At 39.7% G+C, this 17,316-nt stretch overlaps 1 protein-coding gene and 1 long non-coding RNA gene across 7 annotated transcripts; one reads left to right on the top strand and one right to left on the bottom strand.

Moving 5' to 3' along the window:
* The first annotated feature begins 148 nt into the window (after positions 1-148).
* On the top strand, positions 149-16,396 carry MLF1 (myeloid leukemia factor 1). Of its 5 annotated transcripts, none has more exons than XM_061452660.1 (8): positions 149-270; positions 5,041-5,203; positions 8,064-8,108; positions 10,192-10,278; positions 11,179-11,307; positions 12,364-12,523; positions 13,120-13,252; positions 14,199-16,396. In XM_061452660.1, the coding sequence occupies exons 2-8, from the start codon at positions 5,069-5,071 to the stop codon at positions 14,299-14,301; spliced, it is 792 nt and encodes a 263-aa protein (XP_061308644.1). In that variant the 5' UTR covers positions 149-270; positions 5,041-5,068; the 3' UTR covers positions 14,302-16,396. The 5 variants fall into 5 exon arrangements, with proteins under 5 accessions (XP_061308644.1, XP_061308642.1, XP_061308643.1 ...); XM_061452658.1 differs by lacking the exon at positions 149-270 and adding an exon at positions 528-685; XM_061452662.1 differs by lacking the exon at positions 149-270 and adding an exon at positions 530-725.
* On the bottom strand, positions 4,944-17,142 carry LOC133268879 (uncharacterized). Of its 2 annotated transcripts, none has more exons than XR_009743199.1 (3): positions 17,097-17,142; positions 13,964-14,038; positions 4,944-5,183 (listed from the first exon to the last, which is right to left on the bottom strand). It is a non-coding gene; the product is annotated as an uncharacterized LOC133268879 (long non-coding RNA). The 2 variants fall into 2 exon arrangements; XR_009743200.1 differs by lacking the exon at positions 17,097-17,142 and adding an exon at positions 16,929-17,008.
* Positions 17,143-17,316: the final 174 nt, after the last annotated feature.

The raw sequence follows: 17,316 nt of genomic DNA, 5'->3' as shown, positions 1-17,316 counted from the left end.
TTCCTCATGGCTCTGTTTTGCTGGAACAGCTGTTTAGCGCTGCTGTAGCGCGGCCCCTAGTGCGTTCCGCTGGAGCGTCCCTGCGCGCCCAAGGGCTGCCCCCTGTCCATGGCCGCAGGAAACAGGACGCGGCCCGCCTCCCGAAACGGCCGCTTTATTTTACTGCCACCTACTGGAAAAAACACCGTTACATTTAACATGGCTGAGGACAGGGCAGCGGCCTGAGCAGCGCCGTCAGCATCGGGCCGCAAACGCCCGACAGACGCTGTGGTGAGGCCGGCAGTACATCACGCCCGGGCCCGCACCCTCGCAAGCCGGGCAGGGCCTCGCCGGGCAAAAGGGGCCTTCGGGAGCGGCAGCCCAGAGATCAGCGTGGGGCCCACGCGTCGGGACGCGCCCAGGGCCCGGCTGCGCTCCCCGCCGGGCGCTGCTGTGGGCCCGGCACCAACGTGCGGGCGCGGGGCCGCGCGGCGGCGACCGTTGCCACAGCAACAGCGGCTCCCTGTGAGCCCCGCCCCGCCCTGCTCGCCACGGCTGCGGCGGCCAGTGGCGGCGGCGGGAGGCGTCACGTGGGGCAACGGGCGCCGCCGTGAGGGGCTGAGGGGCCGGTGGCGCTCACACCGCCGAGAGCCGCAGCCATGTTCGGGGGTCTGGGACGCCGCTTCGAGGAGGACCCCTTCTTCCGGTGAGGGGCCCGCTGCGGCCCCGGGGCGCCGGGTTGGGAGGTGGCGGGCGGCCTCTGGAGCCCCGTGCTGGGGTTATGGGGGTTGCGAGTGGGTGTGAGGTGGCCGTAGCCTGAAGCAGCGTTTCGAGGTTCCCGTCGCCTTGGAGCACTCGTATCTGCGCGGGGTTAAGCCACCGATACGGTTCCTAGCCGTGCTCCCCCCGTTCCCCGAAACAAACGAGGGTGCGGAGTGCATGTTAGAACTAGGGGGAGGGGGATAAACTGTTGCTAGTGGCCCCTCTTCAGCAGCGCTCGTAATCCTTACTGTGCAGTAGGGAATTTGGTCGTAATTTTATAGTGGCATCTACAGAAGTCTTCACCTCCGTTGGTTTGAGTTTCTTGCTTTTGTTTTTGGGTTTCTTTTTCCTAAAGTTTCTTAGGAAGTGGACAGGTGCTATATGTTCTCGCTTCTCTGGGTTTTTTTGGCTTTGTTTTTTCCTTTTTGCCCCAGACTTTCTGGACTTTTGTCAATGCACACACTAAAGGTTACACCAGGTGTTCTTGCATTAGAACTTTGCCAATGTCTACATGAGATCAGTAAAGGCAAGCTGTTTCCTTGTGCTGATTTTCTGAGTGGATCCTTATGCTTCAGCTCAGCAGACTTGCTTTTTTTTGATCTCCGTACTGCAAGCACAATGATAGTGCTTGGAGTAGAGCATGTCTATGTACTCAACTCTGAAATCACGATATTTCTCATAGGAATCTTCTTTTCCCACGGGAACCCAAATCCAAGTAGTGTGTCGTGCAAATGTTCCCCTATCCTGTGTTAGGATAGTCAAAACTGCTGAAGTATCTAGTCTGGCCCCATTTTATATCCTTCATCAGAAATTGATCTGTAGCGGGTAAGAATGGGATAGTACAGCTCAAAGGAGCCTGAATGATTTTAGTAAGTACCAATAAAGGCATCGTGTCTTTAGGAAAAACTATGTGGAACTTGATTACAAGCAAAGATAAGGTATAGTGCTGGTGGGTGGACAAGGCAGGGTAACACTTAGGACCTTGTGATGTGGGTTTGTTGACTGTATCTCTTAGCTACTGGGTAGTCTAGCTGAGGTTGCGTTTGTACCTCTTAAAGGAGAATCTACTGCTTAGTTGCAGAAACATGTTTCTAGCCGTGGGATAGCTTCTAAAGCTGCACAATTGATTAGTACACTTGGTTTCTAGGAATATGTGCGCTAGTATAACAACTCATCAGTTACATGAAGAAAATTTCCTCTGCATAAAACTAAAATAATAATAGAAATTAAGTCTTGTTTGTAGTATTTTGTAGCATGCTTTTGAAGTATTAGTTGCTTTCCTTTCATTTATTTTATTGCAGTCACTGATACAGTTTAAAACTAGGGAGAAAAGATGACTGCAGAAGATAATGGAAGGGAGTGTGTGTGAAAGAGATGAGAGATGGATTTTGAGATTAATGTTCTTGGCACTGCCCTTTTAAATCTGTTTTGCATGTAGTTAAGGAAATTAGCTTATTGCTTCAGATAAGATTGGCTTCCAAAATAGAGTAATAATAGGCTTCTATTGCCTCTTAAGGAGAGATTTTGATTGCTGAACTGGAAAAAGTGCCTGGGTTAAAAGAAATAGCTCTGTCTGTGAGCAGCTGTCCTGGGGAAGCACCAGTCAGTCAGTCAAAATGCTGCCCAGGCCCCCCCCCCCCGAGTTTCATCGCTGATAGCCTAGACAGGTGCAGAAGTTGCATCTTCTCTGCCAAGTGCAGTTGGCCTCTGTTTTTAATTCACCAACAGACAGCTCTTGTTTTATTGTCCAGGTGTTACCTTCAGTGTGATTCTGCAGCTTCAGGCTTACATAAGTTCCTAAATAAATAAACAAAATGTATCTAATACAAAGTACAGTTTTCAAAAATAACAAACTGAATTAATTGTTCTAGGACACTGATTTTTAAACTGACCAGAAACACATGCTGACTTACACTGTACCAGGACATATGTTTTCCAGACAGATTCTCTGTTGACTTCCCATTGGTTTTGCCCTACTCTAGAGCATATCAAAATTGTAGCATTTGTTTCGAAGCTTGACAACACTAGATCTTTTTATGAATAGCTCCCTAAAATGTCCCTGGGGAACTGGGAGGCTTCACTTCTGTTCCTGAATCTGTCACAGTGTATCTCTTACTTCCCTGTCTCTGATAGTAAGAAGCTGTATTTCTGAATTGCTTCACAGACCTTCATTAAAAAAAAACAACAAAAAAAACAACAAAAAAACATAAAACCCCAGTTTTAGATGCAGGTATAAGTGTATCAATTAGATGTAGTGGAGCGTGAATGGCCAAGAGAAGTTGCCAGAGAAACTGAAATAATGCAAAAAGGACAATTTCACAAGGTATGAAGCATTATTTTGTCAGATGAGGTGTATTACAGTATGTTAATGCACATTAAATTAAACCAAGTTTTCTTGTCTACATTCAGTCCATGAAATCTTATTTTGCTTATGATGTGTTGTAGATAACTTGAGTGTCCTTTTGAACTGGAAGAGACTGGAGAGAAATTTTGTTATATATATATATTACTGATGGAATACAGTTTGAGTTTTGATAACCAAACCTGTCTGAAGTTTGTGGTGTCAGAATAGATTTGCTGGAAGTACATGTCTACTGCAGTGCAGTGCTTGTGTGCTTCCCTCATCTTGGCTCGTGCAGTGACTTTTTCCATCTGTTCTTCATCCTGTGAAACGTGAGGGGACGCTTGCTGTGTGCAAGCTGCTTATCACGCTAGGGCTGAAGTTAAAGCTGGTTGTCATGTGAGTGGGGTAGATTAGGGTCTGCTTAACGACAATGATAAAACTACTTCTATACAGGTCCCTTTGCATTGAAGTGAGTTAAGTATGGGCATAGCTTAAAGGGATATTGTGTTAAAAAATCTTGTTTGAAAATTAATCCAGCATACATTTGTAGCCCTATTTCTTTGCACCTTTTAGTGCAACTCTGGCACAAGAAGAGAGTGTATATAGTGGAGAGATCAAAGTGGCCACGTGGCATGGAAATTAGTTTTCATAGGATTGAAGATAAGGGAGGAGAGAATAGAAAAGCTGTTCAAGAGACTTGAAAGAGATGATTGGCTGTTAAAGTCAGAGGAACAACCTGAAGGTCTTCTTCACAGAGGCAGATTTTACAGGAAAGGCTGTGGTGTCCTGGAGAGAATGAGGGTGTGAGCTGTCTGGGGAGTGCCAGGAAATTGATAGGAAGGAAGATGAGGTGCGATTAAGTCTAAGTAAACATACCTGGGAAATGATTGTTAATAAAATGGCTTTCAGTGGACTAGCAAAGGGGGGAAATTAGACTGGAGATGAAGGGAGGAAATCACCTGTATTTTTTGTATGAAGTAGCCTTGGACCACAGGCAGCAGTACTGATCATGTATTGTGCTTCTGGCAAAATCGTATTTTGATCTTTTTTTGGTTAGAAATATTTAGCACATGCCCAAATTAGAGAATGCAAAGAATGAAGTAGTAATGGAGGGCAACTTGAGCAGTGTTCTACCTGCAAGCCAATCTTTGGGATTACTCGGGAGGTTCTAAAAACCTACAGGTTTTTGGAAGCAGAGGCTGAGTGTTTAGAGAGAAGAGGGAGAAAACTAGTAGGAAAGCAAAAAGCCAGTAAGAATCTTTCTTCCTAGGCAGAGAAAAGGGGTACGAGAACATGATTTATGGAGGGGGTAAAAAGTGATACAATAGTGGGTGACTAAAGTAAAGGAGATGGAGAGGATTGTATACATTTTTGAGCATGTGGGTCAAAGAGGATGAGAAGTAGAGTGGAAGTGGCCAGCAAAAAAATTTGAGGGGTGATGGTGATGAAATCTGGTGGGACATAATGAGTTCAGTGAGTAGTACCATAGTAAGCTTTGAGAGATTGAAGTCAAAAAAGGAGAGAGGAAAAAAAAAATCTTTTAATGTCAGGGGTTGGAGGTAGAAGTAGTGATAAAACATGGGTCAGTTTTATGGTTTGTGGCAGATGGTAAACATAGGCTGGAGTGAAAGATGGTTGCAAAGGCTGAAATATTTTTTGGGGAAGGTGAGGAAAGAGAAAAAGCAATATGGACACACAAGAGTGTAGGAAAGCCATGAAGGCAGCTGAGAAGACAAAAGAACTAGAACATCCAACCAATGTGAGAGATGGGAAGTGAAAGAAGTGAGAGTTTGTGAGAAACAGGAGATTGCCCAGTCGGGTCCTGTTAAAGTCAGAATTTAAATAAAGAACCATATCGTATGATTAATAAAATTGCATTTTAACAATTTTGGAGCAATTTTCTGTAGCTTGCAATAAAACCTGATGACTTTCTGTGCAAAATATCTCTTTTTCAGAGATCCTTTTGCTGCCCACCATGAATATATGCGGCAGATGATGAGAAGCTTTTCTGATCCTTTTGGACGAGATCCATTTCTCAGTATAACAGATGGTGGGGAGAGAACAGTAGATCGAAGAGCACACCAGGACTCTCGGGTTGCTCTAAGAGGAAATCGCAGAGTAAGTATTTTCTTAATCTCTAAGGATTGCTACATGGAATTTACATTTACTGGTAGTATGGTTGGCTTCACATTTCCATTTCTGTTAAATTTGGTCCAGTGGAAACAGGGGCCTGTTACAACCTTGGTCAGATTGTTTCGTTGCCAAGTAATACGTGAATAATCTCTCTTGGTTTGTTAATAGCCTGTTACTTCACACTGACAAGCTTCTGTTAGGACAAGTCTGTATTATTGAACATTGAATATACAGTATTTAATGAAACAAACTAAACAATCTTATCAAATGTTTGGTTTAATAAATGTTATGTATGAAATGTCTGTTACAGAAAGGCATTAAAAATGTCCAGAAACAGAGCCTTCTCTGAACTCTTCCTTTTTATTCTAACTTTCTTTAAAAGGTACCTTGATACTTATGCCTTCACTCTGCAACTTAGTATCTTCTGTCTAGTTACTCATGTTAGTTTGATTTAACAAAAACCTGTGTTTCAGCCACTTGGGATCAGAGAAACTGATATGAAATCTAGTATTTCTATAAATTACCAGCTGAAACTGAAGAAGTTGGCAGTGATCTGTGTTTTGCGTAAAGTAGTTTTTTTTAACTTTATGGCATGCAGGACAATTATATCTTATGCTTCTGTAGCTAAACCTTGTGAATTGCTGTATTTAGAAAGGATACACTTTGGAAGTTGGTTCCTTCCCCTCCACCAGGATAAATATTTTGCAGCTGAATGATCTCTTACTTTAGTGAATCATATTTAATTAAAAAAAAAAATCCCAAACCATTCAAAAAAACACAACTATCCCTGCCCCCCTCCCCCCCCCCAAAAAAAAAGAGTTGGAAGACGAGACTCATTGCAAGAGCTTGTGGAACTTGGCCAGATTTCGTGGTGGTTGTTCAAACCTAGATAGTTAGACCTTAATAAACACAGCTAAAACACAGACTATCACCTGCAAGTCAAAAGGGTAACTGTCAGATTCTTTCCTCTCTGCTCATACGTTGCCAGTTAGTTTCAAATATAGATGCTGCTGAATCTAATTAGGGCATGATATTTCCTCTACTGAAGCAGATTCTTAGGCCTTGTTTCAGTAGATGCCTAAAACCAGATCGGCCTTCATTTTCCTTCAGAAAAAGGATACTTTAAACCTTATCCTAATAGCTAGGAAGTTTTTGTCCCTTGTACTTGGTGGTGAGGGACAGATGTGAGACACAGGAAACCTTTATCTATGGTTACAGAAAGAAGTTAAAGGCACAAAAGCACTGTGTTATTTTGATAAGCACAGAAGAATTCCACACCTGCTAAAATCTTTTGATGTTCCTCGTGTTTCACCTCAGAGCTGTCAGATGTCACAGAAGGCTTGGCACTGATTACTTGAGCATTGTAGTAGTTGCAAACCGCTTTTACTGGTTTCCCTTCAGAAGTGACTCAGATACTTAAAATAATTAGTTTTGTGTAGGAAAAAATGGGTATCTTTACTACCATGTAAAAACCACTTTGTTAAAGTTACCCATATTGATTACTGATATTGTCATTCTATGTTTAAGTAAACTAGCGTGTCTAAAACTGCTTTATGAGGAAAAGAACTTGTTGCAAAAACACAATGTGTATCAGTATAACATTCAAATTTGAACATGCTTTTCCTTTTTCAAGCAGGTTTGCAATGTCAGTTTTTAGCACAATGAATGGGGTAAAACATCTTAAAAGATACTGTCATTCAGTTTTGTTATGGTATCTGATGGTCCTATATGTTAGGCAACTATTTAGCCACTTTTAGCATGTATTATAAAACAAAGTTTATAAACTTTATTTCTGAGGATAGCCTTTTGCACTTGATATATGTAACATATAAATATATATGATATTCTTTCAATACATATTAGACAGAACTGCAATCTGGAAGAGTTCTTAAAGGTACTCCAAGAAGTGGTCAATTCCTTTTGTACTTAAAAGTTACTGTAAAGTGTTTAGTACTTCTTTATTTAGGTGGCTTTTATGTAACTCTCCAATCTTAGCTTCCTGGAAACATCAGTGTGTTGTCCAGCGTCTCATTGCCCTGTCATGTAGGGATATTCAATATCAGTTGGTCAAACAGGAACTATATTTGTTGGTGTTTATAGCTACATCTGTTTATACAACTGCAGAAGAATATAATTTGCTTGTGGGGATTTGTCTTCAGGGGGTTCTGTATATGATGATAAATTTACCTGGAATTTCTGTGCAATGATCTCAGAAACCGTTGACTTAACTGCTGAAGTTAGACTTCATTTTATTGTAAGGAATGTATAGATATTTTAAAGAAATATCTTTCTATTTGCATTGATCAGTTTTAATACATAAAGAGTGCTTGTTAACAGGCCAACTGCACCACTTAATTTTTTTAAGCTCTAAAATTGTACGCCAACCTTCTAAAATTTAATTATGTTACATTAAGGGACTATTGATCTGTTGATTTTCATCAACTGTCAGCAGTGGGGTTCTATTGCATGACTAGAATGAAGTGTTGTCAGAGAAGTGGGTGATGTGTGAAGCACTGTGCAATGTTTTAAATAATTTTGGCACAGAGGTTACTATGGTAAACAAATGTTTCTCAACTTGTAGCTTTAAGTTCTTCTAGTACATACATGTGAATAGGATTTATTAAATGTGGTGACAGCTATTGCTTTCCAATATCAATAGTGTAAATATATTAACCGGAGACTACTTCATATTATATTGGCATAGCACACTATAAATTACCAAGGTCCTTTTGAGTGACTGTTTTTGTTTGATTGAAAATGTTTAATATTACCTGGTGTATATGAAAGTTACTTCTGCTGCCTGATAACAGGTATAACTGAAAGATGCTGGTCCTTTTTCTTCCAGGCAACAAGCTGTGGCATCATGCCCTTTGCAGGCTTTGGTAGAGTGGTTAGTATCCCAGGACCAATAATCCTTTTAGTTCTTGCTAGTATGTGTGTACTGTCTGCATAACTAAAGCATGGACAAAGGCAAGTCTTGTTGTGCTTACAAACTGCTTTTGTTGGTGTTTACATATATGGAACAGTATAATTCAAGAAAGATATTCTTTATTTTTTTTTTTTTAATTCTTAAGTGAAAATGCTGGGGTAGATTAAATAGGCTGATACCAAGACTGGAAAAGTTATTGCTTAGCAGCTGGCTTTTTCTACTCGGTGATGTACCTGATTGTACTTAATCTCTGGAGACTCCAAACTCTGACTACTGCCTTTGGAAGGCTTTAAAGAGTCCTCAGATTGAAACCCATTGGTTAAGAGAGTGGTTCTCACTTGCAGAGCAGACAAAAATAATCATGCGTCTTTGACTTTACAGATCTAAGGATATAAATATGACATTACAAAGGCACAAATTTGCATCTTGCCGATGCAAAAAGCTAATCAAAGTTCTTTTGCTACTAACTGCACAGATTATGGTTTTACCCTCTTGCTGCAATCTATGGCATGTAATTCCACAGGTACAGCTGATTACTAGGCAATGGCATTGGTGAACACCCAGATTTCTAACTGTAGAAGGCAGTTTTCTGGAGTTACTGACACTTGCTGTGAATTGATGCCCTAAATTATCTATCAGTATTGCCAGAGGTTTTGATAACCCTTTAAGGATTCATATTTCTTCCTACTCTAGAAAAAAAAATTTCTGTATCTGAGTTTTACTTAGTTTTATGCTTAAGCTGCAGGTTTTATTTTTAAACTTTTAAATTCAATTTATGTGTTTCCAGTAGTCCGAGGAATGTGGGATGTCTGCAATTGTAATTAGCATCCTGGTGTTTTGAAGCACTTCAGTAGCGCAAAGGGCTGCCATGTGCAGCCCAGCAACCAGCCTCTTGACAAAGCTGCTAGGTTTTGAGGAGCTCATGGGAGCAGTTTTCCCTGCTCTTGTCACAGTCTTGTACCTGTGGACCAGAGTGTGGTGGTGGCACAGCGGCTGTCCTGGGAAGCAGCTACGTGCACATGTGCCTAAACTCACCAACCCATCAGTGTGTGGTGTTTGCTCTTAAGTAGTGTGCTCCAACCAAAGCTGCTCCTGTTGGAAACCAGGCAGCCCAGTAGGGAGTATGAACTGGTTCTGAGGAAAAGCTTGTAGTAGGAACGGAAAGGCATGATGAAAATACTTATCACCACCTGCTGCACTGGAGAGGAGCCCAGAGGAGGATGCTCCTTTGGGACAGAATTGCTGTCTTCCCAGATGGTCACTTAAGAGAGTTCACCCTTTCCTTGCTTTCTGTCTCCCTGTCTATGTTTTTTTGTTTGTTTTTTTTTTTTGTTTTATTTCATTTTCTTCAAAAGACAGCTTTCATCAGTATATGCCATCAGCTACATGTCCTATTAATAAAATTCTGTGCATGTAAACCTGTCTTAATATCTATCTTTTGTGCAACACTGGATCTTCTGCCGTCATGTAGAAATAACAAATGTTTTGTTGATTACATCTGTAGCATCAAGTAATTAAGCTGCCATTAAAATACCAAGTTATGATTCTCTGTTTTTTTTTCCCCACTGCCCTTTATGAGTAATGTACACTACTTCTGCAAAGGAACAGCTGTGTCTGCTGGGATGCATTTTCAGTGTGACTCCATATGCATTAAGGGATTTTACATAATAGAGATAATTTGATCTTCAGTAGATTATAAGGCATGGAGTGTCATATAGTCCTTTTTACAGCAGAAGCTAGTTAGGTTAGAAGGTATTTGAAAATAGTTCTTGTAAACTGTCTACACGATGAGCTTATTTTCACATTCAGGTGTCAAATCTTTGACTTCTGTCTTACCAGTATCTCCAACTTAACAAGCAAGCTCCCCATGTTAGCTTACAATTTTTTTTAGTTGAAAAGATGCATTTTGGCCTGTCTATGTCTATGAATTGCAGCCTTTGAAAACCTTTCTGGTGGTCTTATTTGCATTAGAAAATGCATGTGGAAACAGCTTCAGAACTTGAGGAGTTCTAGACTATGTTTTAATTTTAATGTCTTTTATTAGGATGCAGATTTTGGGGACCCATTTTTTGCAATGGACAGGATGGTGTCAAATATGAGAAACAGTATGCTGGAAATGCAAAGAAAATTTGTAAGTTTGTTTGTTTTTTGAGTTTGTTTTTTGTGTTGTGTTTTTTTTTAAATTAAAAATTGGTCTAAAATTAATTGTCTTGGAGAACAATAGCTGTTTAAAATATTACTCAAAGTCCTGCCAAAATAAAAGTTATTAGTCTTAAACAGGAGGAATTTAAAATTTTCCCCCCACACTATATCGTGGTTATAATTCTTTATGCTGTCATTGATTATTTGCTAACAACAGTATTTTAAGCGTATGCTTGATTTTCTAGGGGTTAGAACTGCTGTAAGTTATCTGGTCTCTGCCTGTTGCCAGAGCTGACACCTTAAGCGAAGGAGCGATTTAAAGCTTTACTGGACATTTAAAAACAAAAACCACAAAGCATAAATGTCACCCTCCATATAGGTTTTTCTCTGATTTTATTTGCAGTGCTGCTTCTTTCTTCTTTCTTCACAGTCTTTGAAGATAACACTGATAGCTATTAAAGTGTTGCTCAGTAAATTTACTGTTTTATTGGCCTTGTAAAATGGCTTGTAACCATTGTTGCTCAAGTCCTATTTCACCTGAACTCTTTACACACATTATATACTGTATGTGGCAAGACTTATGTTACAGGTTATGTATCTTCATTACTAAACTATGCCAGGGCAAGCATTCGAGCATTTGCTTATTGCTGCCCAGGCTTTGGACCATGTTCCCTGGCATGGGAGACCTGTGGCCAGACAAGGCTAGGACAAGAGTGAGGGTATATCAAATGCCGAGTTCTCTTCTCAACCGGCAGCATCTGTGGTGCCAGGAGTGAGGGTTAATTTTTCAGAGGGGTATTCTTTTCACAATGAGATAGTGTCAGAATGTAAGAAGTGCCTATTATCCACAAGTTTCATTTTTTTATTAATAAGTCTACATTGCTTGTAGGATGACCTGTCCATCCATCCAGACGCGCACACGTTTAGCTCCTCCTCTGTGATGACATACTCCAAAATAGGAGATGAACCACCAAAAGTTTTCCAGGCTTCATCTCAGACACGCACAGCTCCAGGAGGTGTAAGTAGTCCTGAGATCCAGCAAAAAGGTGGTATGTAATTACCAAAATTTCATCTATGCCAAACTGCAGCTTCCTTAAGGTTCTTTTTCCTGGAGACAGTTACTCTTATAATTTAGAAAAACATATGTCTTTTTAAACACTGCTCTATATTAAAGGTTTCTGAAGCTGAAGTGCAGTTTTCTTCCTTATAATTTGTATGCTTCTAAGTATGCATCTAAATAAATTGTATGTCTATCAGACTGGAAAAATTGAGTGCCAGAACAGCTGATTCTTCAAGTCAGTCTCCAGTGTCTTTCTCTTTACTACAGCTAATACTCTTCTTTTACATTAAATTTCTGTCCAAAATGTAAGATACAAGAAGCAGCTTATTTATGCAAAACAGGGCTTCAAGTCATCCCCGTTATTCAAGCTCTTTTAAATGCTTATGTAATGCTTCAGATGAAGATGCCCTTTCATTGACTTCCTTGCAGCTGTTGCATCTAATTCTGCTAAGAAATTTGAATTTGAACCCTGAAGCAAGGTTCACGAAAGACTATATGTGAGCAGTAAAGACCGTTGAGCATGACTGGCTGTGGGATATGTTCAAGTTCAAGCAGACACTCAGCTATCAAAAAGGTTCTAATAATATACCCATGAACACAGTGATAAGTGGTCGCCTGGGTTTCAAGCCAGTCAACATGACAACCTAGTAATTAGTTGTCCCTTCATGCTGAGAATATTGGCATTGGTTATTCCTTCTGTTGCCAAGGAGAATGTTGAAGACTTGTCTGCGCGTAGTATATTTAGATTAGGGTTTTTTTTTCCCCAACAATTAATATCCAGTATGTACGTTTCTCAGGGAGCTTTAGGAGTTCTTGTTTAATCTTCCTGTCTGTTGGCAAGAGGAACAGACTTGATCTGTGTGTTGGTGTATGTTCAGCTAACACAGTAAATTGGAAAACCCTGTAAAACGTAAATTTTTCAAAAGAAAGATAAAAATCCTTTTGGGGAAAAAAGATTATTTTTTTTTTACTTTTTTTTGGTTGGAAAGACATTTACTTCCCTTTTTTGTACAGGTTAAGGAGACAAGAAAGGCACTTAAGGATTCTGAAAGTGGGCTGGAAAAAATGGCTATTGGTCATCACATTAATGATCGTGCTCATGTCATTAAAAAATCAAAGAACAGCAAGACTGGTGATGAAGAAATGAACCAAGAATTCATCAACTTGGATGAAAGTATGTCTCTTTTATGCAGTCCCTAATGGGCTTTACGCTGTTGTTTCACATACCAATTTTGAAGTTCCAGCTTGAGACGTCTTAAAAGGGACTGTTTTTCAGACAGTCTGAGAGTCTGCAAATCAGGTTTCCTTAGCTGATATAAATTTGGAAACTGCGGTTACAGTGGCCATTTATAATTGAAAATGTGTTGTAATGCAATTGGTATTGTTTATTTGTACAACCCCTGCTTGCATTTGAAAGTACTTTTCATAATATTTTATGGTTTCAAACAAACTTTTAACAGAATTTTGTTATTTGCTGTGTGTTGGTGGCTAATACATGTTTGAGATGTGTGGTTAAAGTGTGCCTGTATTTTTACAGCAGTGTTTTGTTTTGTGGAGTGTTTTTTAATTTTTATCTTCCAAACATAAGCCTACTGGCAGTAAGCTTTTAGTAGTCTTTTACAGATCCCCTAGAAATAGTTTGAAGGCCATGTGGAGAATCATGGCTCACAAGTTTAAAAAACACTGTTCAAAACCCCTAATTTTCAATACATTTTATTTTTTCCCCTACCTCGTTAGCACTTATTAAAAAGTGAACTTTGTTTTTTTCAGATGAGGCCCAGACCTTTGATGAAGAGTGGCAGAATGAGATTATGAAGTTCAAGCCATCTAGAACTAGATGCACTTTAGAAGCTCCAAAATACAGAAGTACTCATCACATACCTAAGGGAGATGGATTAAGGAGGTAAAAAGAGCTTCCTACCAGAATAAATAAATACTAGTAGCAGAATGAAAGTTGAATTCTGAAGCAATCTGTTCACATGCAAACAGTGTTGCTGGCAATCTGATGAAAAAGTGTGGTTTATTCCTTTTCATGGTGCCACAACAAACAGTGTAAGGCGGTATTTTGTTGCTAAATTCTGAAGAAATTTAGTATATTTGACTTAGAAAACATCTTAATGAAGATGGTGTCTGCTCTAGAGAACAGGCCAATGCTCTTAGCTAAACCATGTACAAATGTTGCAGCTGTCCACACAGTCATTAAACTAGGTGAGCTGCTTTAAGCTATAATCCATATTGAGGGCTAGGCTGATCTCTTCCCTTGGGTAAAAGGGAAGATGTTTTCCATATAGTTGGAGACAGACACACCCCTCTTTGCAGAGTTAGATTTCAAATGAGACCTCTCCTAATCTTAAAATCGGGGAGTATGTGTAGAAATGAGGTCTTTATCAGTAAATGCAGGAGCTCCCCTGCATAAACTGCTATCTGCCAAGCTTCAGTTTTTTCCCCTCTACTACTGACAGATAGTGTCAGTGCAAGTTGTCTTGCCTTCATCAGCTGCATGTTTGGTAGAGAATGCTACAGAAGGGAGGTTGTCCTCTTTGGTAGACTACACAGAGCACTTTCCCTGTGGCACCCCTCCAATTCTAGAGGTTTATTATGGAGGCTACTTTACCTTCAGTTTCAGTTTTCAGACTAAGCTGGTTCTTTCTTGCCATCAGAGTGTGTAAGATGAGGAATCGGTCCAACCCTATGGTGGTAACAATGGAAGGAGTTTTTGAGAAAGAATCAAATCTGTGTTACAACTAAAATAACTATACCTCCACTTAAGTAACTAACAAAATATACATTCTCCCATCCCCTTATTTTATGGTGGTTGTGATTTTTTTTTTTGTTGTCTCTTGTTTCAGAGAGAAACCACTGGCAATTGCAGGATTCAGGGAGCCCCGAGGTTCTTTGGAGAATCTCAGTGTGAAAGGAACACATGTCCCCATCAGAAGCAGCAAAAAATAAATTGCTTCCATTCTCCATTTGAATGGAGTTTCTTCAGAGAAGATAATGGTGCTGCATTGCTTATGTTTGTATAAGTATACACATATATATGACCAATCTCTGTTTTTTGTTTTAGTAAGTATTAGCGTGCCTTACTACTCTGATCTTTTGACAATTGAATGTTCTTTAAAACTTCAGATCCTTGGTAAAACCATCCAGTTTCAGTAAATTAAAAACATAACAATTTTCCACTTAAAAGCACTTTAATGGGTTATCACTAATTCTGTTTTAAAAAGAAAATTAAAAATGCTTTGATTTACAAAATTTTTCTGCTACATCTGTAACAATCTCAGGCTTTTTATTAAGCCTGCAACTATTAAGTAATGCAAGTATTTTTCCCCCACACTCTTAACTTACACAGAAATTCTTTTTATTTTGTGTGGCTGAAATAATTACTGATTTTTCTAGGTGATATAGCAATTAATAGCAATTTGAATGCACTGTAGCCACTATATCTACCTATCTACATATCTATCTTTAAAATCATACTGTAATCTTTTATAGAATCCCCAGATTTACCCTGCTTTAGCATGACGTGTAATAGTAAATTAACAAATACTTAAATTTTATCAGTTTTAGTTTTATCAGCATTTTTATGTTTATAAGCTGTGCTTGCATCTCTTCTGTGCCTAGATTGTTGGTTTTGTATTTCTGATTCTTTGTATATTTCCTTTGGAGGTGGCCCATTATTTTTAATTCTTGAAGAGTCTCTGTAGTAGCTTTTAATTATCCTGTAATAATACTGCTGTGGCCTAAAACACAGCTGTAACTACTAGTTACTGACCAGAAAAATAAATATGAGAAACTGGTTGAGCTGGCAGTAAGTTTAACTGGATAATGAACGATTACACTATTTCTTCTCTCCTGAAAAGCTAAAAGAGCCCTGAATACTGGAAACCATTTCCCCTCAGCTGAGATGAAACATGTTTGTATTCTTGTGTGTCCTGCTTTAGCAAATGTAGGATGATCTTAAATCTAACACTTCATCTAATGCTGGTCTTGTTTGGTTAAGGTGTCTAATGTTCCAGAGAAAAGCCAACTGTGTGACTGAGGACAGGTCTCTGTATCACAAATGTTCGGTTTGTATGCTGTTCTATCACACAGAATTGATCCCCATACTGTATCACAAATAATTTCTGTAGGCTATAACATTATAGCATCAGCATATATTTCAAGGCTAAAACATTATAGCCTTAAAAAGGCACTATTTGTATGATAAAAGAAAATAGGTTTTATAAGTTAATCTTTGTTTGGCCAAAAAGCAAATGGCCTCTAAATCATATTTAATCTTTCTTCAGATTCCGTGGATTACTTAATTCTATGCTTATTAATGTGCAGATAATCAAAAATACTTCTATTGAAATCTGCCAAGGGCAAGACAGTTGTTTATTTGCTTGTTTAATGCAATAGTCTCTTCCTATTATTAAACACTAGTGACAATAAATCTATGCTGTTGAACCACTCCACATGCGGGCAAGGTAAGAGGGTGGTAAGGAGGTAGTAGCAACTCCTGATGGAAGGACGAGCTGGAACTGTGTGTAACAAAGTCGCACCTGCCAGAACTCCGAATCTTTTACTCTGCTTCAAAAGTAAGAGTACACCTCTGTGGCCTGATCTTCTGTACACTGAAGACAACATTGATTTTGCAATTAATGTCATTGAGAATATAAGGCCATGGAGGCATTTTTCCAGGTGTGTCACTTAAACTTCCAAGTCAAAAAAAGTCAAAACCTTGTTACTGTTGTAACTTAAGAAGAAATCTTCGGTTTGGGAGCTGCTACTATTTAACAGAAAAAAAAGGAGTATTCATCTTGCAAGTTACTTGTTTTTTCTGTGCTTTACTGAGATTAAAAAAAAACAACCCCATGCCACGTATATATAATCAACAAAACAAGTATGTACTTCAGTTTGAAAATTATAGTGGAAGGAGGCTGATATTCATTACAGGTTACTTTGTTATACAAGCCAGTCTTTTAAAATGTAATGCAAAAGCAGCTGTTCTATATAGAAACATTGGAAACTGTAATTCTTTAATAAAATTATTTATTTATGGTTATTGTTTTGTTTACACCACAACGTTGACTAGTGCATTTTTTATTTTGGCCTCCTTAAGAGCGTTCTTATGTATGATACCAGTAACAACGCAATGAGGGAAAGTGTGCTGCTCTCTTTCCAGAGGGAAAAGGTGCATTTACCACACAAAAAGCACTGTGCCAGGAGGAAACAGATGGGGGGAGCATTTGTGTGGGGGGTGGCAAGGCTGGGTCTCTGCTTCAGACCTGCTCCTGGAGTGGTCTCTGGTGTGAAAGACCAGCTGTGCTTAGTGTAATCCTCGGCACTGGGCATTTACATTTTTATAGTTGAGAACACAGATGCATGAATCTCAGCATGCCATCCATTCTAACAGCCACCACGGACATGCTCTTACCTGATCCTAAATTCTCTATTATTGTGGTATTTATAGAGAGAGGTCATGCAGAGGACACGTGGTGTATCTCTAATGCTGACTTAACTGAAATTTGGCTATTGTAATCCAATGGTCACAATGTTACAAGCTTGTACCTGGGCTCCAACCTCCATCTTCCTACCTGTCATGAGTGTATTTTCCTTTCTCGTGCAGTGCTGCCACACAGCTGTTCTGATGAGGAGTCCAGCTCTGGACGTGTCTAATTAGGGACGCCTGTGAGGGGTAGCCCTGTGCTCAATGCTTGCCTGCATTAAGCTGATTTGGTTTGGTGGAGTCGGCTAACCTTAACCTGCAGTTACAGCACTGCTCTGATGACTCTGTGTCTTCAAATATCGCCTTCGATGAGCTTCAGTAGCTAAAAGTCTAATCCCTGTGTCCAGGTCGTTAATTAAAGTAGTGACTGGGGTCAGTCACAAGAAATAATCACGGCCTGACCCAGCAGGAGCCCCCTTCTCCCGCTCCCCACCGCGGCCAGTCTCTCTGACGACATCCGGTCTCGGCTGCCGCTT

This window comes from Pezoporus flaviventris, unplaced genomic scaffold, assembly GCF_033815535.1.
Source record: "Pezoporus flaviventris isolate CSIRO_AGI_PZ_B2104156 unplaced genomic scaffold, CSIRO_AGI_Pfla_v1 ptg000013l, whole genome shotgun sequence".
NCBI classification, from domain to species: domain Eukaryota; kingdom Metazoa; phylum Chordata; class Aves; order Psittaciformes; family Psittacidae; genus Pezoporus; species Pezoporus flaviventris.
This window is presented reverse-complemented; position numbering and strand designations above follow the sequence as displayed.

Coding starts and splice junctions, on each gene's coding strand:
- MLF1 (XM_061452658.1), top strand. CDS start 639: ATGTTCGGGGGTCTGGGACGCCGCTTCGAGGAGGACCCCTTCTTCCG. Junction 10,279..11,178: donor TGGAAATGCAAAGAAAATTT/GTAAGTTTGTTT, acceptor CATTGCTTGTAG/GATGACCTGTCCATCCATCC. Junction 11,308..12,363: donor CACGCACAGCTCCAGGAGGT/GTAAGTAGTCCT, acceptor TTTTTTGTACAG/GTTAAGGAGACAAGAAAGGC.